This window comes from Phyllobates terribilis, unplaced genomic scaffold (assembly GCF_046119375.1).
Source record: "Phyllobates terribilis strain yellow unplaced genomic scaffold, ASM4611937v1 Scaffold_11__3_contigs__length_659146591, whole genome shotgun sequence".
Taxonomy (NCBI): domain Eukaryota; kingdom Metazoa; phylum Chordata; class Amphibia; order Anura; family Dendrobatidae; genus Phyllobates; species Phyllobates terribilis.
The window spans coordinates 427,521,641-427,547,658 of NW_027362771.1; the positions used below are offsets into that span (position 1 = coordinate 427,521,641).

At 39.7% G+C, this 26,018-nt stretch overlaps 1 protein-coding gene across 16 annotated transcripts in view; it reads right to left on the reverse strand.

The window, feature by feature from the left end:
- The window catches only part of PPIP5K1 (diphosphoinositol pentakisphosphate kinase 1), a 204,372-nt gene that overhangs the window by 51,322 nt on the left and 127,032 nt on the right, over positions 1 to 26,018 (reverse strand). For 11 of the 16 annotated variants that reach the window (XR_012251298.1, XM_073653165.1, XM_073653158.1 and 8 more), the window contains exons 25-26: positions 21,727 to 21,876; positions 13,389 to 13,479 (exon numbers count right to left, since the gene is read on the reverse strand). Coding sequence is in view for 15 of the 16 variants with exons in the window: in XM_073653165.1 (XP_073509266.1) it covers positions 13,389 to 13,479; positions 21,727 to 21,876 (241 nt within the window). In the remaining variant the exon portion in view is untranslated. The remainder of the gene's footprint in view (positions 1 to 13,388; positions 13,480 to 21,726; positions 21,877 to 26,018) is intronic. The other 5 variants (XM_073653167.1, XM_073653162.1, XM_073653166.1 and 2 more) reach the window with 1 other exon arrangement.

Consider the following 26,018-nt stretch of genomic DNA (forward strand, 5'->3'; position numbering starts at 1 on the left):
AGATAAATTGTTTGCAGATTTGCAAATGGAATGGAGCAAGATCCCTCAAGATGTCTTGAATACCCTGGTGGCTTCAATGCCCCGTCAGTGTGGTGCAGTAATTAAAGCAAGAGGTTATGCTACAAAATACTAAGTTATGGCATTCTAAACAATGGATTACTCTCCATGTTGTGATTAATAAATAGTATATGCAAAACTTTTGGCAGTCAGTTTTCTTTCATTAAATGACTATACCTATATTCAAAAGCATTTTGGTCAAATTAAGGTCTTGCATGATGACAACTTCATGCCCTTTCAATTCATCACAACAACCAGACAGAAGTAATCAATCACACTTAAAAAAACAAACAAAAAACTTTTGGTCGCCACTGTATATAATATGATAATTGCAATATATTAAGAGGATAAAAACTTTGATGGGAGGAGCGCTTCTTTAATAAAGTTGATACTATTTTATTTCCTAAATTTCACATATGTATCAAAGTATTTGGAGCAATTGTTAATTGCATCAAAAGCCATGATCTCCACCTAAGTGACATTTATCCACAATTAGAAAAGTGTCGGCTTTGTTTCCACAAACGGCGCTGTCAGTTTTTGCAGCTTATCCCTCTTTAAGTGAATGGGGCAGACTTGCAATACCAGAAGCATTCTTCAGACAGATGTGTTGTTTCTGGAAGAAAACCAGACTTTTCTTTGTACAGATTTTCATCTTCACATGCAGATGATAAGATTATATTACAATAGAAGTTTACTCCCTATTTAATTTAGATGCTGAAAAAGAAATGCAAGTGGTTCTGTACTGAAAACGCAGCAGGATGATAGTCAGAGACACTGATTCCAGCGATGTGTCATTTACTGGGCTTTTTTCTTCAGTTTTTAATAAAATCACAGTTTTATCTGCTGCAGATCTAGCAGTTCTCTGAATGCTGAGCCCTGTATAACCCCACTCCCACCACTTATTCGCAGCTCTCTACCTATGCAGTGTACACAGAAAGCTGCCAATCAGTGGTCGGGGTGGGGTTATACAGAGCTCATGAATATGGAGGACTACATGACAGCAGGTTTAACACGCAAAATATACTGATGACAACCACCCACATGCCTACCATTCATTTGTTCAGTATTACAAATGCGTATGGATACGGCTATAACTGACACCCATACTATTGGATTAGGAGGATTGCCTAGCACAATATAACTGCACCCCACAAGGACAGACACCCCAAATTCCCAAGCCAACACCATAGTACCTGGCTGGACCCTGCAAAAAATGAAAAATGTGTAACAAAAAATATGAAAAAGATGTAAAAAAAAATGCATGAGATATTGGTTGATCTCATGGTAGCAGGTTCACTAGTCCTTTACTGATAAAATTTCTAATGTATCAGTAGATTATCAAAACTACAGCAAGCAGCCCAGTAAGTGACACATTGCTGGAATCAGGGCGTCTGTAGATTATGCCTCTCTCAGATTAGGTGACAAAATCCTGGAGACAAATTCCCTTAAAATAGTTCGGATCTTTAAAAATGATATGCAGATGGTCATAAACTGCAGTATGATTTATCGCATACATTACAGCACGACCTTACATATTGTAATCGAGGAGCATGCAGGCAGCTGTAAATAGAGGCAATGTCTATGAGAGGAATAATGAGAATTACATACTAGCCCTTTACACTAGTGAATGTATGCACACAAACACTGGCAGCATGAAAATAAAGGTGCTGCACAGAGATGGGCAAGACAGTGAAAATGAAAAATTACTACTTCTGAGCCATGAAGACATCAACTGGTGAGCATTCAGACACACGCAGGATCTGTATTTTGCATAACCACAGAAAATACCTATAATAAATGATTGATGGCATATTCATTAAATATATTATCAATACACTCTGTGCACAATTATTAGGCAAGGTAGTATTTTGACCTATTACATTTTTCCAACTCTGAGCTAGATAAACTTCAATGCTTAGGCTATATTTACAGAATGTTATAGCATACGTTCAATGGCTGGTCAGGGCTTACATCCGAAGCCCTACAAAATGGTACTCTGGTGTATGCGCTGATGGGCCATTGACTATAATGATGCAGACAAAGTCACTGTGTGCTCCGTCGGACATAGTTTACGCTGTATACAGGTAGTTGAGGTAAGCAGCAAGACACATTATAGCTAATGGCCCCAGTCAGCACATACACCCAAAATCTCATTTTGCAGAGCTTCAAACGCAAGCCCCGACAGAGCCACTGAAAGTATGCCAAAATACTTTGTGAACATAGTCTTATCGGTTTGAAACATATCAAGTGATATATATATGTGTTATGAGAGAGGGTGTGGTCTACAGATATCAACACCCTTTATTAAGGTGTGCAGAATTATTATTTATTAGACAGCTTTGTGTCCTCAGGCAAAATTGTCAAAAAAATCGATTTAACTGAATAGAAAGTCAAAATTTAAAAATAAATCTTAGAAGAAAGCAGCACTCTTTAAATTGCTAAGATATTGGGGCACAATCACAGAATCATCAAAAGTTTAGTTGCAAATAGTCAACTGGTCGCAAAAAACTTGTTGAAAAAAAATGATGCACATTAACCGCTAAAGATTTTAGAAGAATCAAAAGTGAAGTGACCAGGAACCCATTATCCTCCAGTGCTGTCATATTCCAGAACTGTAACCTCCTTGGAGAGCCCAGAAGTATTCAGTGTTCAGAGACATGGCCGAGGCAAGGAGGCTGAACAAGACACAAAAGTTGAAACATCAAAATTGTGCCAAGAAATATCTGAAAACTGTTTTTTCAAAGGTTTTATGGATTGATGAGATGAGAGTGACTTTTGATGGACCAGATGGATGGGCCCGGGGCTGGATCAGTAACAGGTACACATCTCCACTTTGACTCATATGCCAGCAAGTCGGAGATGGGGTACTGCCATGGGCTGATATTATTAAAGATCAGCTAGTTGGACCTTTTTGAGTTCAAGATGGACTCAAACTCCCACACCTATTTCCAGTTTTACTAGGACACTTTCTTTAAGCAGTGGTAGAGGAAAAAGTCTGAGTCTTTCAAAAAAAACACCATGATTTTTATGCAGGACAATGCTCCAATGCATGAATCAAAGTTCTCCACTGCTTGGCTGCCAGTAAAAGCCTTAAAGATGAAAGAATAATGACATGCTCGTCCTCATCTGATCTAAACCCTATGGAAAACTTGTGGCCCCCTTAAACTGTAGATTTACAGTGAAGAAAAACAGTCAGTGTCTGGGAGGCTATGGTTGGTGCTACCCAAAAAGTTGATCATCAACAGATTACAAAACGGAGACTCCATGGATAGAAGGCTTATGACTGGCATTGAAAAGAAGGGTGCCTATATTGCTAACTGGTATTTTTTTAACTGTCAGAAATGTTTCTTTGTACATTTTGAGGTGTTTGGTTATTATTCTCACTATAAAGTATGAAAAACAACTGAGATGGGAACATCTACGTTTTCATATAGTTGCATAATAATTCTACACATTGATAGTTGCCCAATAATTCTGCACACATACAGTGGGGAAAATATGTATTTGATACACTGCCGAATTTGCAAGTTTTCCCACCTACAAAAAAATGGAGATATCTGTAATTTTTATCGCAGGTACACTTCAACTGTGAGAGATATAATCTAAAAATAAAAAACAAAAAAATCACATTGTATGATTTTTAAATAATTAAATTGCATTTTATTGCATGAAATAAGTATTTTATCACTTATCAACCGGCAAGAATTCTGGCTCTCACAGCCCTGTTAGTTTTTGTTTAAGAAGTCCTCCTACTCTGCACTCATTACTTGTCTCAAACATTAAAGTTCGTAACACACTACACTGTCATGGATTAAAATCCTGCAGGGCACGAAAGCTCCGCCTGCTAATGCCAGCACATGTCCAGGCCCGTTTTAAGTTCTTCAATGACCATCTGAATAATCCAGAGGAGATATGGAAGAAGGTTATGTGGTCAAACAAAACCAAAATAGAACTTTTTTTGTAACAACTTCATTCGCCGTGTTTGGAGGAAGAAGAAGGAGGAGTACAACCCCAAGAACACTGTGCCAACCGTGAAGCATAGTGGAGGAAACATCATACTTTGGGTGTGCTTTTCTGCAAAGATGACAGGACAACTGCATCGTATTGAAGGGAAGATGGATGGGGTCATGTATCTCAAGATGTTGGCCAGCAACCTCCTTCCCTCAGTAAGAGCATTGAAGATGGATTAAGGCTAGGTCGTCCAGCATGACAACAACCCGAAACACACAGCTAGGGCAACTAAGGAGTGGCTCTGCAAGTAGCATTTCAAGGTCCTGGAGTGACCTAGCAAGTCTCCAGAAGCTGAAACTCAATGTTGCCCAGCGACAACCCCGAAACCTGAAAGATCTGGAGAGGATCGGTATGGAGGAGTGGGCCAAAATCTCTGTTGCACTGTGTGCAAACCTGTTCAAGAACTACAGGAAACATCTGACCTCTGTAATTGCAAACAAAGGTTTCTGTACCAAATATTAAGTTCTGTTTTATATTGTTTCAAATACTTATTATGTGCAATAAAATGTAAATGTAAATTAATTATGTAAAAATCACACAATGTGATTTTCTTTTTAGATTCTGACTCTCACAGTTGAAGTGTACCTACGATAAAAATTACAGACCTCTCCATTCTTTGTAGGTGGGAAAACGTGCAAAATCGGTAGGGGATCAAATATTTATTTTCCCCACTGTATATATATATATTCTGCTAAGAAAAACAAAACCTCACCTTTTACTTTCTTATATATTTAGGTTTATTAACCTTTTAGATTGGCCGAAAGCACTGCAGTTGTTCAATAACAAAATGAATCAAAAATACAAATTGCCTAATAATTGTGCACACAGTATATGTGATGCACAAAGGTATGACTGCCCCCACTGATTCCATTTGCTTGCACTAGACTTTAAACCACAGAAGTCTGGTTTTAAAACGAAACCATCATCAGAAGCCATCATCAGAAAATTACCTATTATATAAATCAAATTTTTGTGTATTTTTAATTTTTGATCATTTAAAAAAAAAATTTTCATGGCATGATCTTTTTTGTTGCATTTTTCACACTGGCCACTGAGGCATTTTCAAGACTTTGACTTCCTGTCCTTTCATGAACAGTTTTCGGCAAGGTTTCTTATCAAAAGTCAGGATTACAATGACAGGTAACAACTCTATATACAGCTGACAACAGAGGATTGACAGCGGTCCCTGCTCCCAACTCCCTTCACAATGACCTTTGCAGGGGTTCATTTGATGCTTCAATCTTTCCATTGTGGCTAATGTACAGCTGTTGTTTCCTGATACAACAGGAAGTATGGGTCTAAAACAAGTCTCAGAGGGCAGTGTGAAAATTGAAAGATCTTTCTTTTTATTATTAATACAGATTGTGACATGAGAAAAAAAAACACATTGCCAAACATTTTGAAAAAATACATTTAACACAAAAACCTGATTTCAACAATGGGTTATTTTCTGATTATTGCTTCCCTTTAAGTAAATAGGGCTTAGCTACAGCCGAGTTGTAACACCAGATAAAGTACATTGACCAAGGTGTGACTGTTGAGGGGTGACAGTTAAAGGGGTTTTCCCACAAAGCACATTTTAATCAATTCTTTCTGTGCGGCAAAACATTTCACTGCGTGTTTTTAAGCAATATTTTACCTCAAAGAAAGAATCAGCTGTGATCCCCTGCTGTAATGTCTGTATACTCTTTTTCTCTCCCCCCACTGCCCAGGAGCTGTGGTATGATCAGACCATGTTCCTGTCCGGTAAGACACAGCCATTACACAGTACACAGCAGAGGCACATTTATAAGATTATCTCAGCACAGGGACATTTTTTTCAAACACATCTAACTAGTAAACGTATTATTATTTCAAGATCTATTGATTAAAATGTTGATTAAAATATACTTTGTTACTGGGAAAACCCCTTTAACTGGATCCTGGCATTTCACTGAGCAATCTGGTCTTTTCATTTGGATGACAGTAGACAAATAACATTTAAATATTGATGCCACAACCTACTAATTTGTCATCAATCAGGAAGTATAGACCCCCTTTACAACAGCTGGATCCAGGTGATCCATGGATCCAAGAGCTTTAAACTGGGCCCCAAAAAAAGAAAATTGAAGAAAGTTCTTATTTGCAAAGTTGAATATGCTTACATATAGCATTTTTATGCTTTTTTTTCTGCATGAAAAATGCAGGCAATGGTCAGAATAAATCTCATTCACATTGCTAAGGTTAAGAAAATCATTCTTTTTGCGGTTATTGCCAAATGATACTTTTTTTCTGCACACTAGTGTAAAAAATGCATTAAAACCCTACATGTGAAAAAGCCCTAAAGGGGGTCCAAGGCAAACAAGATAGGTGTTGAAATCTAGGAATCAAGAGCTTTAGGCAGTGTTCACACGATGTGTTTGTGATGCATTTTTCTTGCTGTGATTTTATGAAAACACATAAGAAAAGCACCGATATTACTGCGTTTTCTGAAAATCACAGCAAAAATCGCATTTGGAATGCATCATGTGAACACGGTCTTGAAACAGCAAAACAATAATAGGTATAACTTAAAGTGAGTCTGTCACTTCAAAACATTAAGTAAACCATTTATACCGGTATGTAGGGAACTTAGCATCTAAAAAAAAATCATTCCCGTACTACCGATTTAAGTGGTTTACTTGCCATGAAGAATTATTTCTGGATTTTCTGCACCCTTCGCGTGATCAAGGGCTCAGTGCACGGTTACACCCCCTCAATCAGCACCAGAGCCTCCTCATTTGCAAACAATATAAATAGTTACTTTTATGGCAGCTAAACTGCTAAAATTTATACAATAGGTATCATTTTTATAGAACCAAGTCCCCTACATACCTGTATAGGTGGTGTAATTAGCGTTTTGGGGTGACAGACTCTCTTTAAAGGGTTTATCACAAAACATTTAAATGTGTTGAGAAGATAAAAAAAATAATGCATCCAAAACACAGATTTCCAGAATCAATGACATATAACATTCTGTACATTACAATAAGTGCATCATAATAAATCACTGCTTGTCCATACCAGACACAAAACACACACAAAAAGCCAACAATGACATTATGAAAGCAAAAGCAAGGGAGTCAAATATGTACGGAATATTGCTGGTTATCTCTAAATCTATTTATATAAAAATAAATGAATAAATGAAGCAGCCCTTACTCAAGAAAACGAAGAAACAATACTGCCCCAGCGAGACACCATAAGGTATACCATACAAAACACAAGTATAAAGCAATGGAACATTGTTACTGGCAAATTACATGGGAAAACATACAGATGGCCACCAGGACATGATATACACCAAGCAAGCCCACACAGAACATAAAGATAGTGTGTTAGCTCTGCATAACAGTGGGAATTTCAGTTTTCACCTCAGCTCCTCCTAATCATATGTGCACAAGACAGATGTTCCAAGATCTTCCAGACGGGAGAACTTGCGGAGTTTTCCAAGAGATTTCCTACAAGGAACACCGGTGTCTTTTTTTTCTTTCTTACTTTAGTGTCTTTTCTTGTTTTTTTTGTTCGTTTCGTCCTATCAAACGTTTTTACTTCGTTTTGGGCCTTCTGTGATATACGCCATATAGGATGCCTTGTATTGTAAAGTATAAAACGTCTTCAGAGTGAAAGACGCTGGAAGAACGGTCAGCTTACTTTATTTTTTTAACCGCTTGGTGTCTTTGTAAACCTGAAGCGGTTACAAAAAAAATCTGAGAATACTGAACATGTGTGCAGCAAGTCGTGTTTATACATAAATGCATATGTTCAGTCTTTTGAGTTTTTTCTCGCCTCTTTTTCAGGCCAGTTTCAAAGCCAACAGGCCTGAAAAGTACGTTGTGTGTAGTGTGCACATACCTTAACAGTTCACTGCCTTATTAAAGGGGTGGTCTGAAACACAAATTCATTTTAAATCTCTATCTATATAATGTCATATTCTAATCTATTTACTAATATACTTTCATTAAAAAGTCCCTATCCTTCCCTAACAATACTCTATAATTACTTTATTTTTTTTACTACTTCCTTTGTGATGACGCTTCATATGAGAATCCCCAGTGTATGCTGGATACTGAAACGAAGTGTCATAAGGGGGCAGAGGCTACTGTCACTGCTACAGCCTCTGCCCCCTCCATGAAACAAAATGTCATCAGTGACCTTCATTTCAGGGGCTGAGCTAGTCGCTGCTGTACTGAGCAGGCATCGGTTGTCAGTAGATTCTTGTCACTGTGAGATCTGCACTATGACAGTGCTGTCTCTCGACGGTTCTGTTCAGTAGCAACAGAGCGCACTGTCAGTGTATATTGCAAGACGAATACCCGGCTGTGATGTTTTATGTTTACTACTTACCATGAATATGATGGTTCTATAACAATAATGGACATTATAATTTGATAGCTATAAAATAAGTCATGCCTATATTACTCAGTTTTTCATCTGTCTGGAGTTGTAGTAGATGTTGAGATAAATTAGTTTTTTTCTTCATTAGTGAAGAAATATCTTTACAAAAGATATAACACTCCAAAGAATGTTTTAGGATATTTAGTGCATTGGGATGAAATGCACACTTTAATCTTAAAAAGAATAGACTTATTAGAAATTATGAACTAGAGGGTGCTAAATGTGTCAAGTTACATTAACAGGGTAAAGTAGATATATTTAGCCCAAGTTATTCATGTTCTACTGCGCGGTTTCAACATCAATTTAAAAGAGTTATTTCTCATCTGCTGTAAAGATAAAACAGACACATATGCAACAGAAAAATGCTAAAAAAAATGAATTATGGTATTAAAAATTATATTCTATTGTACATAATGTCCATATATAACATAAAAAGCATCAAGTTCAAGAAAAATTCAAAGTAAATTACTTACCAGAGTGTTGAACAAAACCATTATAATAACATATTTCTTACAGAAAGTCCCAGTTTGAAGAACCCTTTCCCTATCCTACACTACTTTTCTAGTAATTCTTGATAAAGTATATTGGAAAAATTTGATGCTAAATACCAGGACAATTAAATTGTTGGCTGAATTCTTCATTAGACTCTTGTGTATATTCTGCCTCTGTGCAATAAACTACAAGTGCTAATCTCCATCTTCAGGTGGTAATATAACATCATCCCATGACTGATGATAAAAATATCACAAAGAGAGCACGACCTCACAAAAGCCATAAAAATATGGCTCACCAAAATAATGGAAATACATTTATTTTTAAGAACGGCAAACAATCTACAACTCAATGGTCATTGGTAAAGTATTTAAATATTAGGCTATATAAGTGCTTAAAGGAGTTGTTTGGTCAAATAAAAAGATATAAATGTTCTTATGGGCAGAATCGGAGCAATTTACAAATAGATGTTGTGACGACACAGATTTAATCTTAATTATGCCAGAGGTATATTTTCAGTAGGCCAGGAGACAGACTATTTTTCATACTAGTCTGAAGGTTGACTCTTAAGCACCCACTGACCCACATGTCTTCACAGATGTCTCTTCAACTTTGCCTTGATGGTCTGCTCTGTAACTGTTCCTACATTGGCATGACATAAGGTCAGCGGATTACATGGTTTGTCTTCCTGAAAGCCCAGCTCCCTCCCACGCATGTCATCTAGACTAGGGTTCCCCAACTCCAGTCTTCAAGGCCCACCAACAGGCCATGTTTTCAGGATTTCCTTAGTATTGAATTGTAATAATTACATCACCAGCACAGGCAATAATTACATTACCTGTGCAATACTAAGGAAATCCTGGAAACATGATCTGTTGGTGGGCCTTGAGGACTGGAATAGGGGAACACTGATCTAGACCCTTGCCGAGTTGAATGCAGTCTCATCTGGCACATCCACACTGTATGTGAAGCTTTCACCTTTCCATCATTAAGGTAATTGGTGGTGAGAAGATGAGGTGTTACACATAGCTGGTGAGTGGAAGGAGTTTGGAAACCAACTTAGAAGGATTAAGTCAACATGTGCAGCAAATGCAATACTTTAAGAAAAAAACTGGTCTAAAAAGAGGGTACATCATGTGGTCAGCAGATGTAACGTTACACCGATGCAAAAGGTGCAGCCTTAATCTAGTCTCATGACCATACGATGGGGTAGACCACTGATGTAAACTGAAAAAAGTACCTATGGGTAAGTTTCTCATCTCCTGCCTACAGAAACAGTTAAAGTACTTTTCAATTGACCGAATAACACCTTTAGGCTATGTGCCCACGATGCAGAAATGCTGCATATTTTTTCCGCTTCTCCCTGGCAGGAAAAACGCATTATCATTGGGGACCATGGGGCACGTGTTACCAAGTGTTTTTTTAAGCATTTTCGCTGTGGAAATTCCGCGGCAAAAACGCTTGAAAAACGCATAGTGGGCACACAGCCTTAGGCTGAGTGCCCACTATGCGTTTTTGCCACGGAATTTCCGCTGCGAAAACGCTTAAAAACGCTTGGTAATACGTGCCCCATGGTCCCCAATGATAATCTGCATGTGCTGTGCACATGCTGCGGAAATTTCCGCTGCGGATTATCATTGCGGAAAAATAAGCAGCATGTCCATTAATTTTGTGGACACGCAGTGTAATTGCCGCCATTGACTTGCATTGAAACGCTTGATATCCGCATCACTACATGTGCACACGCGGATATGAAGCGATTCAATGTGCGGATGGTACCCAGGTCTGGAGAAGATGAGACTCTCCTCCAGAGCTGGGTACCACCAGAAGTACCTGTAAAAAATATAATTTAAAATAAAAAATAAAGATTATACTTACCTTCCGATGGCCCCCGGTCTCCTTCTCCGCTGCGCCCGGTGTGTTGGGCGGCTCGCAGTGATGTGAGGACCTGACATGATGTAATTCAGTCATGTGACAGGTCAAGTGACCGCTGACGTCGCGGTCGCGTGGCCTGTCACGTGTCTCAATGACGTCATGGCAGGTCCTTTTACACAACCGCGAGAAGCTCAACATACCTGACGGAGCGGAGAAGGAGACCGGGGGCCATCGGAAGGTAAGTATAATCTTTATTTTTTACCATTCTTATTCTTTTTAAACTATGTCTTGATCACACTATATAAATCCATGCCGGTTGCATGGATTTATATAGTGTGACCAAGCTGTCAAGCACTTTTCCAAGTGATGCTAAAATCGCTTGGAAAAGCGCTTGATAACCCGCATGCAGAAATGCATGCAAAAAAGCTTGACAAACGCTTCTACCTGGCGGGAAAAACGCATGTAAAATCCGCATGTGTTTTTCCTGCCAGGGAGAAGCGGAAAAAATATGCAGCATTTCTGCATCATGGGCACATAGCCTTAAACTCTTTCACTTCCAGGACATTTTCATAGTTTTAACAAACAATTATTAAACACCACCTAAAAATGCAAAATCGTAGCAGACCAAACAATATAATGAAAAAAAAAAAAAAAAAATATATATATATATATATATAAAACCTGAATTATAAAGTAAAAGAACCAAAATTATGACCTAATTTCAACACATTTTCTGAAAGCAGACACCTGGAACATTGTGAAAAAGTTCATACAATTTCTCATCACATGTGTACTTAACAATAAGACCCCTGCAGGCCATCAGATGCACAAAATCTACTAAAAATGAAAGTACAAAGATTGCAAAGTTAATAAAAACCACTTATATATATCTTTAATCCAGAAGTCCTTAAACATTCCATTCATGAATTGCGTAAAATTGTCCACAATGTAGTATATGCTTCTTTTGCTAGCTCTTAGGAAAAAAAATAAAACTCGTCCCTCCTATATGTAACAATTCGAGAGTAAATGTTTTTTTTTGTGACTTATAGGAGGGGTGATATAAAAAGTAAAGTTTTTGAATTACCCACTGGAGTCACTGCAGGTTGTAATGAGTGATGACCGTAACAGGTTGGGATATTTTTTCTTGATCTCAATTGCAACTTTTTCACTCTTACCTCCAGCTTACACAGATTCTGAACCAAGTACAACTTAATGACCTCAAAAGAGTGCTGCATTCCAAGTATTGTGAACAGTGAGTCTGTTATTTTTAAAAAACTAAGATTATGGACTCTACCCTAATATTCTTGCTGTGGCAAGCTTTCAAAGTCATGGTATTTTGCTTATGTCCTTGGCAGTAAGAGAGTTAACATATTATAAAATCTACAACTACTCAACAGTGAGGAGACTATTTGTGAGAATAGATAAACTAGTAGAGACTGTCCACAAGATAGTGGTACCATATTTTCATTTTCAATGTTTGCACTTAAAGGGGTGTAACTATAAATCTGTTCTACGTAAAAGATCTTGGAAGAACAAAACACTTTTCAAATACAATTCACGTCCAAAAATGCATCATTTTTTTATTCCAGGCTTACCTAGAAAATAACCCTGCACGTTGGCCCAGGCAGACAGCGGCTTTCTCATAGCAGGCTGTCAGAATTGGGGCCGAACATGTGCAGTGTACCGTTGTGATCAGTGCTCTATGACTGGGAAAGTGCAGTGATCACTTCTACCGTAAGGCTATGAGCACACGTTGAGTATTTTGTGTGCAGAAATTTCTGCATCTCTAGGAATTTGTTTTGACTGATATGCGTGAAGTCAATGGTGAAAAAAGCAGGTAAAAACAGACAGAGAATTGACATGCTGAAGATTATTTTTTGCACCAAATCTGCAAGTCATAAATACTCAACGTGTGCATGACACTTCAGGTTTCTCATTCACTTTGCTCGCATCAGGTTTTGTCACAAATCCGCAGAGAAAACAACACGACAAAAAGGCACCAAATCTGCAACGTGTGCACACAGCCTAACTGCGACTCCTGGCTTGTACTCGCAATCTCTCAGCCATAGTGCAGGTAAATAGCTGCATAGAACGGACGGCGGTACACTGGGCTTGCTAGGCCCCAGGTCTGACAGCCGCTGTTTGCTAGTGGAGGGTTATGTTCGCCCTTATGTCGTCACCACACAACTACAGCCATCACGTGTGCTTCATCAGCCAGAGCAGGAGAAGCCGGTCAATGATGAAATACGTGGATAGAGGCAAATAAGACCAGTGATCAGGCTACATAGGTAAGCCTGAAACAGAAAAATTATGCATTTTTAGAAATTAATTGTATATGAAAAATTAATTGTTTTTCCAAGATCTTTTACTTAAGATGGATTGATTATCATGTTAAAAACGCCTTAATAATCTAAAATCTAATACATACATTTTTTCTCTAAAATGTTTGCATTTGTGACAATAAAACCCCCCCAAAAAACAAAACAAGCAACAAAAACCCCCGCCCCATAGAAAACGGACTAAGAAATCCAACATACCTAAACCACTTTGCTTCATGTCCGATGGCTGCCTGGCATAGGAAGTGAAGAGCCGGTACCCACCAGATTTAGAGGAAGTCTCTGAAAGCACCTGTGGATCGGAGATAAAAACAGTGAAGTCTCTACACCAAAAAAAAGCAACATTCACTTCTCAGGTACAACAGCATTATCAGGAATGTGTACACGACAAAAAACAAGCAAGTTAACACCACAAACTTTCCAGAAGTTTACATTAGGAAGGAAAACAGAGGTCCATATAAAAAGCCATGGCATTAGGGATGAGAGGAATGAGCAGCCAAACAGGCTCTACACAAAAGAGACGAACTGCAGCAGGACTGATGTTATGCTAAGCAATGGAGTCTGGAGTCTCAGTATTTAGAGGGAAAGAACAGCCAAGGAGTGGCTTCACATATAGGAAGGTCATCGAATTGTTAACATAATGCATTTGCTTAAAATAGGTTTTCCAGGATTAGAAAAAAGGATCTGCTGATTCTTCCAAAAGCGATGCTATATTTGTCCACAGGTGCAGGTGAGCTGTACCTCTACTACTATAGTACCCGCAGTTTGTTTTCTTTCTCTCTTTTTCTCTCTCTCGCTCTCTCTATATATATATAACATATATATATATACAGTACAGACCAAAAGTTTGGACACACCTTCTCATTTAAAGATTTTTCTGTATTTTCATGACTATGAAAATTATACATTCACACTGAAGGCATCAAAACTATGAATTAACACATGTGGAATTATATACTTAACAAAAAAGTGTGAAACAACTGAAAATATGTCTTATATTCTAGGTTCTTCAAAGTAGCCACCTTTTGCTTTGATGACTGCTTTGCACACTCTTGGCATTCTCTTGATAAGCTTCAAGAAGTAGTCACCGGAAATGGTCTTCCAACAATCTTGAAGGAGTTCCCAGAGATGCTTAGCACTTGTTGGCCCTTTTGCCTTCACTCTGCGGTCCAGCTCACCCCAAACCATCTCGATTGGGTTCAGGTCTGGTGACTGTGGAGTCCAGGTCATCTGGCGCAGCACCCCATCACTCTCCTTCTTGGTCAAAAAGCCCTTACACAGCCTGGAGGTGTGTTTGGGGTCATTGTCCTGTTGAAAAATAAATGATGGTCCAACTAAACGCAAACCGGATGGAATAGCATGCCGCTGCAAGATGCTGTGGTAGCCATGTTGGTTCAGTATGCCTTCAATTTTGAATAAATCCCCAACAGTGTCACCAGCAAAGCACCCCCACACCATCACACCTCCTCCTCCATGCTTCACGGTGGGAACCAGGCATGTAGAGTCCATCCGTTCACCTTTTCTGCGTCGCACAAAGACACGGTGGTTGGAACCAAAGATCTCAAATTTGGACTCATCAGACCAAAGCACAGATTTCCACTGGTCTAATGTCCATTCCTTGTGTTCTTTAGCCCAAACAAGTCTCTTCTGCTTGTTGCCTGTCCTTAGCAGTGGTTTCCTAGCAGCTATTTTACCATGAAGGCCTGCACAAAGTCTCCTCTTAACAGTTGTTGAAGAGATGTGTCTGCTGCTAGAACTCTGTATGGCATTGACCTGGTCAGTAATCTGAGCTGCTGTTAACCTGCGACTTCTGAGGCTGGTGAATCGGATAAACTTATCCTCAGAAGCAGAGGTGACTCTTGGTCTTCCTTTCCTGGGGCGGTCCTCATGTGAGCCAGTTTCTTTGTAGCGCTTGATGGTTTTTGTAACTGCACTTGGGGACACTTTCAAAGTTTGCCCAATTTTTCGGACTGACTGACCTTCATTTCTTAAAGTAATGATGGCCACTCGTTTTTCTTTACTTAGCTGCTTTTTTCTTGCCATAATACCAATTCTAACAATCTATTCAGTAGGACTATCAGCTGTGTATCCACCAGACTTCTGCACAACACAACTGATGGTCCCAACCCCATTTATAAGGCAAGAAATCCCACTTATTAAACCTGACAGGGCACACCTGTGAAGTGAAAACCATTTCCGGTGACTACCTCTTGAAGCTCATCAAGAGAATGCCAAGAGTGTGCAAAGCAGTCATCCAAGCAAAAGGTGGCTATTTTGAAGAACCTAGAATATAAGACATATTTTCAGTTCTTTCACACTCTTTTGTTAACTATATAATTCCACATGTGTTAATTCATAGTTTTGATGCCTTCAGTGTGAATGTACAATTTTCATAGTTATGAAAATACAGAAAAATCTGTAAATGAGAAGGTGTGTCCAAACTTTTGGTCTGTACTGTGTATATATATATGTATATATATATATATATATATATATATATATATATATATACACACACACACACATAGACACACACAGTGGGTATAGAAAGTATTTAGACCCCTTTAAATTTTTCACTCTTTGTTTCATTGCAGCCATTTGGTAAATTCTAAAAAGTTCATTTTTTTCTCATTAAAGCACACTCTGCACCCCATCTTGACTGAAACCCCCCCAGAAATGTAGACATTTTTGCAAATTTATTAAAAAAGAAAAACTGAAATATCACATGGTCATAAGTATTCAGACCCTTTGCTCAGACACTCATATTTAAGTCACATGCTGTCCATTTCCTTGTGATCCTCCTTGAGATGGTTCTACTCCTTCATTGGAGTCCAGCTGTGTTTAATTAAACTGATAGGACTTGATTTGGAAAGGCACACACCTGTCTATATAAGACCCCACAGCTCAGAGTGCATGTCAGACCAAATGACAATCATGAGCTCAAAGGAACTGCCCAAGGAGCTCAGAGACAGAATTGTGGCAAGGCACAGATCTGGCCAAGGTTACAAAAGAATTTCTACATTACTCAAGGTTCCTAAGAGCACAGTGGCCTCCATAATCCTTAAATGGAAGAAGTTTGGGACCACCAGAAGTCTTCCTAGACCTGGCCATCCAGCCAAACTGAGCAATCATGGGAGAAGAGCCTTGGTGAGAGAGGTAAAGAAGAACCCCAAGATCACTGTGGCTGAGATCCAGAGATGCAGTAGGGAGATGGGAGAAAGTTCCACAAAGTCAACTATCACTGAGCAGTCCTCCACCAGTCAGGCCTTTATGGCAGAGTGGCCCAATGGAAGCCTCTCCTCAGTGCAAGACATATGAAAGCCCGCATAGAGTTTGCTCAAAAACACATGAAGGACTCCCAAACTATGAGAAACAAGATTCTCTGGTCTGATGAGACAAAGATAGAATTTTTTGGTGATAATTCTAAGTGGTATGTGTGGAGAAAACCAGGCACTGCTCATCACCTGCCCAATACAATGCCAACAATGAAACATGGTGGTGGCAGCATCATGCTATGGGGGTATTTTTCAGCTGCAGGGACAGGACGACTGGTTGCAATTGAAGGAAACATGAATGCGGCCAAGTAAAGAGATATCCTGGATGAAAACCTCTTCCAGAGTGCTCTGGACCTCAGACTTGGCCAAAAGTTCACCTTCCAACAAGACAATGACCCTAGGCACACAGCTAAAATAACAAAGGAGTGGCTTCAGAACAACTCTGTGACCATTCTTGACTGGCCCAGCCACAGCCCTGACCTGAACCCAATTGAGCATCTCTGGAGAGACCTGAAAATGACCAACGTTCACCATCCAACCTGACGGAACTGGAGAGGATCTGCAAGGAAGAATGGCAGAGGATCCCCAAATCCAGGTGTGAAAAACTTGTTGCATCATTCCCAAGAAGACTCATGGCTGTACTAGCTCAAAAGGGTGCTTCTACTCAATACTGAGCAAAGGGTCTGAATACTTATGACCATGTGATATTTCAGATTTTCTTTTTTAATAAATTTGCAAAAATTTCTACATTTGTTTTTTTTCAGTGAAGATGGGGTGAAGAGTGTACTTTAATTAGAAAAAAAAATGAACTTTTTAGAATTTACCAAATGGCTGCAATGAAACAAAGAGTGAAAAATTTAAAGGGGTCTGAATACTTTCCGTACCCACTGTAAGTGTAATATAAACATGTAAAGCGCCATGGAATAAATGGCGGTATAATAATAAATAATAATAATAATATAAAAGGGTTGTCCACTACTAGGACAATCCCTTCTCATTACTCATATTTGGCCCCGTTAAAATAAAAACACTCATGGCCCTTCCAGCGGTGTCGGCACTCGCGTTCCCGGGGCTCACGAGAGATTGTTACGTCACGTGAGCCCTGCGCCCATTCAGTGCCGGCAGTCCCTGCCTTCGGACATATTGGACATCAACAGGAAGTCAGGGCTGCGGCTTCCCTCCGAGTTCCTCTTGATGTTAGATTCGCTGTAAAGGCGCCGGCACGGGAAGTGAGTATAAGTGTTTTTATTTTAACAGGGTCAAACATGAGGAATGAGAAGGGGTTGTCTAAGTAGTGGACAAACCCAATACATTTTTTTATTATATTAATTTCCATACTGTCTGTTCAGCTTGTAGTCATTCTTTGACCACCATAAAAAATCAATCGGTTACAGTGTAGCCTGCATCTGGGTGTCCATCTCCAGTAGGCGTACACGCCCGAAAATGATGCATGAAAAAACACACGTTCACGCTCTCGGTACTATTATTGTCTATGGCCCTGTTTTGCGAGGGATTCGGACGTAAGCCCCGACAGGACCACCAAACGAGTGCCAAAACGCATTATGAAAGCACCCTAAGAAGATCACATCTGGATAAGAAGTATCTATCTATTTAAAAAGCAACCACCAAAATATCATATTAAAGGGAATCTGGCTCCAAGTTTTTGCTTCCCAAGCTGAAAGCACCATGTTATAGGGACAGATGCCCGAATTCCAGCGATATATTCCTTACTACGCTTAGTGATGTATTTTTGATAAAGTCACTGTTTTATCTGCTGCAGATCTCCCAGTCGAATACCGAGCTCTGTATAACTCCAACCCCACAGATTGTCAGCTTTCTATGAGGACTCTGCATAGGCAGGAAGCTGCCAATTAGTGGTCGCGGAAGGGTTATACAGAGCTCATGAATATGGAGGACTACCAGGCAGCACATTTACTAGTCCTCTAGTGATAATCTCCTAATGATAGATCATTGATTTTATCAAAACTACAGCAGGCTGCTGTAGAGATCATCTCTACCCCTTGTCAATGCTCTAAAACAAAAATTTGAGAGGAAGTGAATCCACATGGCGACGAATCATTGTACTTTTTCCATTTAGATCCATGCACACATCATGTTAAGTATCATTCAGGGTTGTAAAAAAATAAAAGCAATTACGGTATATCCGTGCATTCGATTCAACTTATAAAGCTGAAGTCTAAGCAGACAGCCATTCGGCCTTTCAAGAGACCCTAGCCTTTAAAATATTCCAGTTTTTTATTGCAGAAAAATATGTATTTAGGTTTTTGGTAGAAAAAACACATTTAGTATTATCATTTCTGCACTTTAAAGTCATCTGACCTCAGCAACATCAGTGCGGATACTAAAGAACATTACTACTTCTCCCCTATAACTATAATTAAAGAGTTGGTGCGAATCGATTCACACGTCACTGTGAATGGCCCATTGGCCATGACCGAGGTCTGCAGCCAATGAATGGGAGCAGGAGAACAGTCTTTTGCCTGACTGCACCAGGCTGGATAATCAAAAGAAGCGCTATAGATGCTAAGTCACCAATGCAGCGTGAAGCACATTTGATGTCGCGCCAGACCGAACTTATTGTCCCTCAATAACTAAACTAGTATCTTCGTAGTACTGCTAGTCTAAATCTCTAGACCTTGCGAAAATGTATGTAAAATGGCCTTAAAGGGTACCTATCACTTTATTTTATCTTTTATATGTTTTATATAAATAAACATTTTGCTGATCAGAGGAGGAAGTCCAGGTCCTGAGACCCCCCACCAGTAACATAAATCTCTAATGTATTCATTTCTTCAAGCACCACTATTCAGCTCTTCCATGAGTGCATGTAGAGAGAGATGTACGAGGTCAATAGAAAGTCTACAATCCTATAAAATATGGAGAACAGACTCATAGACTTAGTATTGGACACATACATAGCTCTATGTATGCGCTCATGCAAGGACTGAATGCTGTACTTGCAGAGGTGAATGCACCTGAGTGGTCGGTGGAGCTCTCAGGTCCCGAACCTCAAGCATGTTTCAGTAGGTGAAACGGGTGAACATATCATTAGTGCAGCCTGTGTGCTCATATAGGGGCCCAAGAAGTAAGGGGGCCATTTCCACCTCCAAACAAAGTGGAATTATGCATTATGATGAGCTATTGGACTTCAAAGAGCCCATATACTGCTTTTGCACAGGGACCCTCTCCTGACTGTGTCTGTCAGTGAGGTGAAACTTCAAAAACATCAAGATTATATATACCCTCTAAATATATACTTTATTTACCCCTTTTGCACTTCCATTTTTTTTTTTAGGTGTAAAAATGAAAAAATACCTTTCATACCCAACCTACAGCCATTTAGACTATCATATAATGTGCATCCACATATACATCTGCTAATACTAACTGACTAGATACTATATGGAAGTCATTTCAAATTAGTCTGTACATTTTTGCATCCCTACTGACATTTTAATGCTTGATACTGGGTAGAAGGAGAAAGAGGAATGTTTTTTTGCATTTTACGTTAAAGGGGGGTGTTAGTGTGCTGCAGTGTATTGCAGTACCATAGGCACTAAGATATTATCATAGAGTGACTCAATCCACAATTTGCCATATTTTCCATGGAGATTTAAAATCATTAAGAGATTAGATTTTTCCATTTACAATCTTTTTTTGTTTTTTAAAGCTGCTATTAAAGTACCTGCACATTAAAGCTGCGCTTAGTAGGAGTCCGTGTTCACTAAGAAACTTAAATCTCTCTCCTTTAGAATGTTCTGTTCCCAAAGCCACAAACAACACAAAGGTCCTCTCTCAGGCAGGTTTCCCCGTGCGACTGACATCAACTATATTGTAATGAGTTATTGCAATTCACGGGGCATCTGTATCACCACAGTGATGTGATTTTAGCCCGCAGGACTTCTACATCTCATCCAACTATGAGGTACATGACGTAATGGGCCCTAACAAGTTATCTTAACAATTCATTTATCCAAGGAACGTTTATTCACCATGTTGAAAAAAGATTACCATTAACATATAACAAAATGCTGCTTGGTAGCTTTAGCAAACTAGTCACTATAGCTGAGAAATATTGGTATTGTGCATATCACGAGATAGAAAAGAATTGCAAAAAGGAACATTTTTCCTTGCGGAGAGTGACATGTGAAGCCTGACATGCCAAGGTGAAGAGACTTTGAAGCAGCAATGCTCCTCTGCGAAATATGCAAATTGTCTCTTCAAAGAGGAATAAGTCTAGAACTCTAGTGCCACCTATAAGAAGTAGTAATCCTAAAAGTCAATATCCACTCTCTAATTAGCCTTGTCACATGACTTCGCATAAAGCCAAATCCAAAATCTCAATTTGCAGACACTGTTTCAGAGCACTGTCCCTCGTCAGTGCAAAGTGTGAGATTTTGGTTTTGGCTTTTATCCTAAGTCATATGACAAGGTTCGTTAGAGAGTCGATATTGACTTTTAGGATTGCTACTTCCTATAGGTGGCGCTAGAGTTATAGTCCTCTTCCTCTCTGAAGAGACAATTTGCAAAGAGGAACAGAACAGTCAGATGATACTGACGGCAAGCACATCATAGGAGATGAATACCTGATGACTAAGGCAGATCAATACAGAAAACACACCACATTCCGCATAATGCTGAGAGAGTTGAAGACTACGAACTAATATGAGACAAAAGGATTGGCCACGTGTAGCAGGTGCTTCCGTTCTGCACCCACTTTCTATAAGCGACATACAGCAGGGCAATGAAACTTTGACAATAAGGCACTAAGTTTGGATCATTGAAAAGAGACAAGTATTTTAAAATGTTCTTATTTGGTAACGTACTGTACTTTTTAAGCAACTATATATGCATCATAAAGATATACAAAATATTGCAGTGAGATGCCTTTTAAATAATATTATTCAATGTGTCATAGAAAGCAAATGTCATTCACAATTTTTTACATTCTTCATATTTTAAAAGTAATAATTCAATTTAAGCTCATACAATGAGATGTAACTTAATTTGAAAGACCCAACATTTGATGACAGCCATTATTCTTTAGCTTTATCTTGTGTATAGATGTGCACATAGCTTCATATGTACCAGTATGACTACATTCAATTTACACCTGAGATACTCAACTAAAACAAGCAAAAGGAGAGAATCCAGCAGCTAAGAGAAAGTGGGAAATTCAGGAATACAGGTAGCGGGAATTGGGTGGCTGATGAACTCAATGTAAAAAACAAAAAAAAGAACACCTGTCGCCATGATGCCAGGTTAGTGATGGACATGGCTCTGGACTGTAGAGTGATGGAACATGGGGAATGATGGGGTTCTCCCGATCTTCTCCTCCGACGCCCTTTTTGGGACATGAACTCCAAATTCCCTGTGTTTTTGGTATTCATCACCTGAAATCAAATTCGTGGACAGGAAGGTTTCAGCCCAATTACAGCTGACTGGAGAAATATGAAGGTTAAGCTTCCCCACTACTGTAGGGTCATAACATCAGATCCATCACATTACAATAAAATAGCTGACTAGTTCAATAACCAAAAGCACGCATAAAAAACACATTACAGACATTTCTGTACCAACTGAGAAAAGCACTACACACAACATAAAGGTAAAACATTGGGTCCGAATACATATTGTGTTTTGACCAATACCAACACTAATATCAAAGCACACGTGTCATTTATGAATATGAGAATGGGATTATAAAGAGTTTAGGATATAAAGTATAGCAATTGTAATATGATTTATTAGAAGAGAAGAGGAACTTGAAACCATTCTGCTCTTTTGTGAAGTGCAAAGCCTAAAAGCTGCCAAAGGATGAAAAATGAAGAACATTCACGACCATGGTTGTTTCCCATTGACCTTGAGAAACTACATCTTGAGAAACAAGATGCACACGGGGGTAGGAGTACATCGGGCTGCACCCATTGGCTTCTCCCTGACCCGCACGACTTGACTGAAAGGTTTCTACCTATATGCAAACAGGGAAAGACCTGCGAATCAAGCACAGTTGGGCAGAGTGAAGTCGAAATGAGCCACCCAGCAGAGACCTCTCCCCTTTCTTGGCTTGACTTCAGGTGGTGGTTTCTCTAAAATGCCACAGCTGATTTAATCTGAACTGGTTCACAAAAACTTTATCATGAGAAAGGAAGATTAGAAATATTAATAAACTTATGGGTGGCACAGATTGGTCTGCACAATCAATGATGACAAAGTGAATAGAACAAACCAAAACAAAAAGCAAAATGTTAATATTCGTGATCAATTACTCCGGTTATATAACAAAAAAAAAAAAAAAAAATCATGTAGCACGCACAGACTGGGAAAGAAATCTACGTCTACAACTGGCCAAGTAATTACACATGCATTATTAATAGCTTTGATGCACAGAATCTACTTGTGCTGCATAATAATCACTGACTCAACACAACACAAGATTCACAGAGAATTCAGGAAAGGTATTCTTGTTAAAGCATAGAATCAATAAACCTCCTCTCACAATTACTGAGGTCTCACAGGCTAAAAGCAAATCAATAAATACTGAATAATCAAATGCCTACAAGAACGATGTTATCCCCGCAAATACTATATCTGATTATATATATTTTACACAAAATAAATTTTGATACCTGTTTACACAGCAAAAAAAGAGCATGCACAATGGAAAAACAAAACGAAAAATAGCACAATGATCAGGCTCGTGATACCAACATTTAGCAAAATATCTCAACCAACAAGCTTTTTTGGAGAAGGGATGAGTTTATTTTTAACTTCCCCTTCCTCTTGTAGACTCTGTGCACAATTATTAGGCAAGTGAGTATTTTGACCATATCATTATTATTATGAAGATTTTCAAACTCCTATCTGTATAAACGTGAATGCTTATTGGATAATGAAGATCAGGTGATAAGAGAGAATGTGGCCTAAGGATATCAACACCCTTCATCAAGGTGTGCATTATTAGGCAGCTTGCTTAAAAGAAATTTAAAGGGGTATTCCCATCTCCAAGATCCTATTCCAATAATAATAATATTAGCAAATACCTCCAATTAGAAATGTAGTATAGTTTTTCAGATTCGCTAGGTCTCTTTTCTCATGTGCAGGCATTGCAGGACCTTGGGTATCCATGGTTACGAACTCTAGCAACTAGCTGACAGTCACTGTATCAGTGGTCGTAACCATGGATACCTAATGTCCTGTAATGCCTGCAGGGCGGGCGTTAGCACCCGAGCAAGTGCCGGAGCCCTGAGCAGGCGGGGGGGGGGCCCACTCGCAGTCGGGCACCCTGTCGGGCTATGGGCGGAGGAGAGCGGTGTCAGCGCCCGCCCTTCTCCCCCGCTTGCTCAGGGCCCCGTCATCCGGATACTTACCTCTCCCCATGCCTCCTCAGATCCGCTGTCTTCCTGCTGTGTGCTCCCTGTGACGTCTCAGGTCAGAGGGTGTGGTGACGTCACAGGCAGTGCAGAGCGGGACGACGCAGGCGACGCTGGATTCCGGACCAGAGAAGCGGCAGCAGGTGAGGAGGAGTGAGGTGAGTATTGATTTTTTTTTTTTTTTAATGTATGGAGGCATGGGGCATTATATGGGGGGGGTGGTGACATCCTGCATGGGGCATTATATGGGGGGGTGACATCCTGCATGGGGCATTATATGGGGGGGGTGACATCCTGCATGGGGCATTATAAAGTGGGGGGAGTGATAGCCTGCATGGGGCATTATAAAGAGGGGCGGTGACATCCTGCATGGAGCATTATATGGTGGGGGAAAGGGACATCCTGCATAGGGCATTATATGGGGGGGGGGGAGAAGTGACATCCTGCATGGGGCATTATATGGATATATGGAGGGGGTGACATCCTGCATGGGGCATTATATGAGGGAGTGACATCCTGCATGGGGCATTATAAAGGGGGAGGGGTGACATCCTGCATGGGGCATTATATGGGGGGCGGAGAATTGATATCCTGAATGGGACATTATATGGAGGGGGAGTGACATCCTGCATGGGGCATTATATGGTGGGGGAAAGGGACATCCTACATAGGGCATTATATGGGGGGGGGGGGGGGGGAGTGACATCCTGCATGGGGCATTATATGGGAGGTAAGGGACATCCTGCATGGGGCATTATTTGGGGGGAAAAGGGATATCCGGCATAGGGCATTATATGTACGGAGCGTTATATGGGGGCCAGTATTCTGTATGGAGCGTTATATAGGGGCCAGTATACTGTGTGGAGCGATTTGCCGGTTTCTAAGCTATTGTGGAATTTACAATAGATATATCTCATGTAATGTAAGAAGTGAAATCTTTGGCATTGTACTATCCCTATATTTCTCTGCGGTATCTATGCATCATGAACCGTGGTATGTGTTAAAGGGGCCCACTGAGACTCTTTCTCCCGGGGCCCAGAAAAACCTGGGGCCAGCCCTGAATGCCTGCATATGAGGAAAGACACATAGCGAATTAAAAAATTATACTACATTTCTAATTGGAGCTATTTGCTAATATTTTTATTATTACACCTACTACATATTGGGATAGGATCTTGGAGATGGGAATACCCCTTTAACTTCAAAAATGGTCTTAAAGAGTTATGCAGCACTCTTCAAATTGCTGAGATACTGGGGCGTGATCACAGAACCATCAAAAGTTTACTTGTAAATAGTCAACAGGGGTGTCAAAAACTTGCGGAGAAAAAAAAGACACATTAACTGTTAAATATTTGAGAACCTCTTATCTTCCAGTGCTGTCATATTCCAGAGCTGCAACCTCCCTCGAGTGTCCCGAAGTACAAGGTGCTCAGTGCTCATAGACATGGCCAAGGTAAGGAGGCTGAAACTCAACCACTATTGAACAAGACACAGAAGTTGAAACATCAAGAAATATCTGAAGACAGATTTTTCAAAGCTTTTCTGGGCTGATGAGATGAGAGTGACACTTGACGGATCAGATGAATAGGCCCAAGACTGGATCAGTAACAAGCACAGACCTCCACTTTGACTCAGATGCCAGCAAGGTGGAGGTGGGGTACTGTTGTGGGCTGGTATTAGTAAAGATAAGCTAGTTGGACCTTTTCAGGTTGAAGATGCTCTCAAAATCAACTCCCAAACCTATGGCGGGTTTTTAGGGGACACTTTCTTCAAGCAGTAGCAGTGGTATAGGAAAAAGTCTACATCTTTCAAGAAAACCATGATTTTTATGCAAGACAATTCTCTATTGCATGCATCGAAGTATTCCACCGTTTGGCTGCCAGTAAGGGACTTAGAGATGAAGATGTGCGTCCTTCAACGAGAGATTTACAGAAAAGAAAACAGTAGTCTACTATGAACAGTGTCTGGGAGGCTGTGGCTGGTGTTACACAAAAAGTTGCTCGTCAATTGATTAAGAAATTGACAGACTCCATGGATGGAAGGCTTATGACCATTATTGAAAAGAAGGGCGGCTATATTGGTCACTGATATTTTTTTTTCAAATGTCAGAAATACATTTCTGCATAATAATTCCGCATACTAATAGTTGCCCAATAATTCTG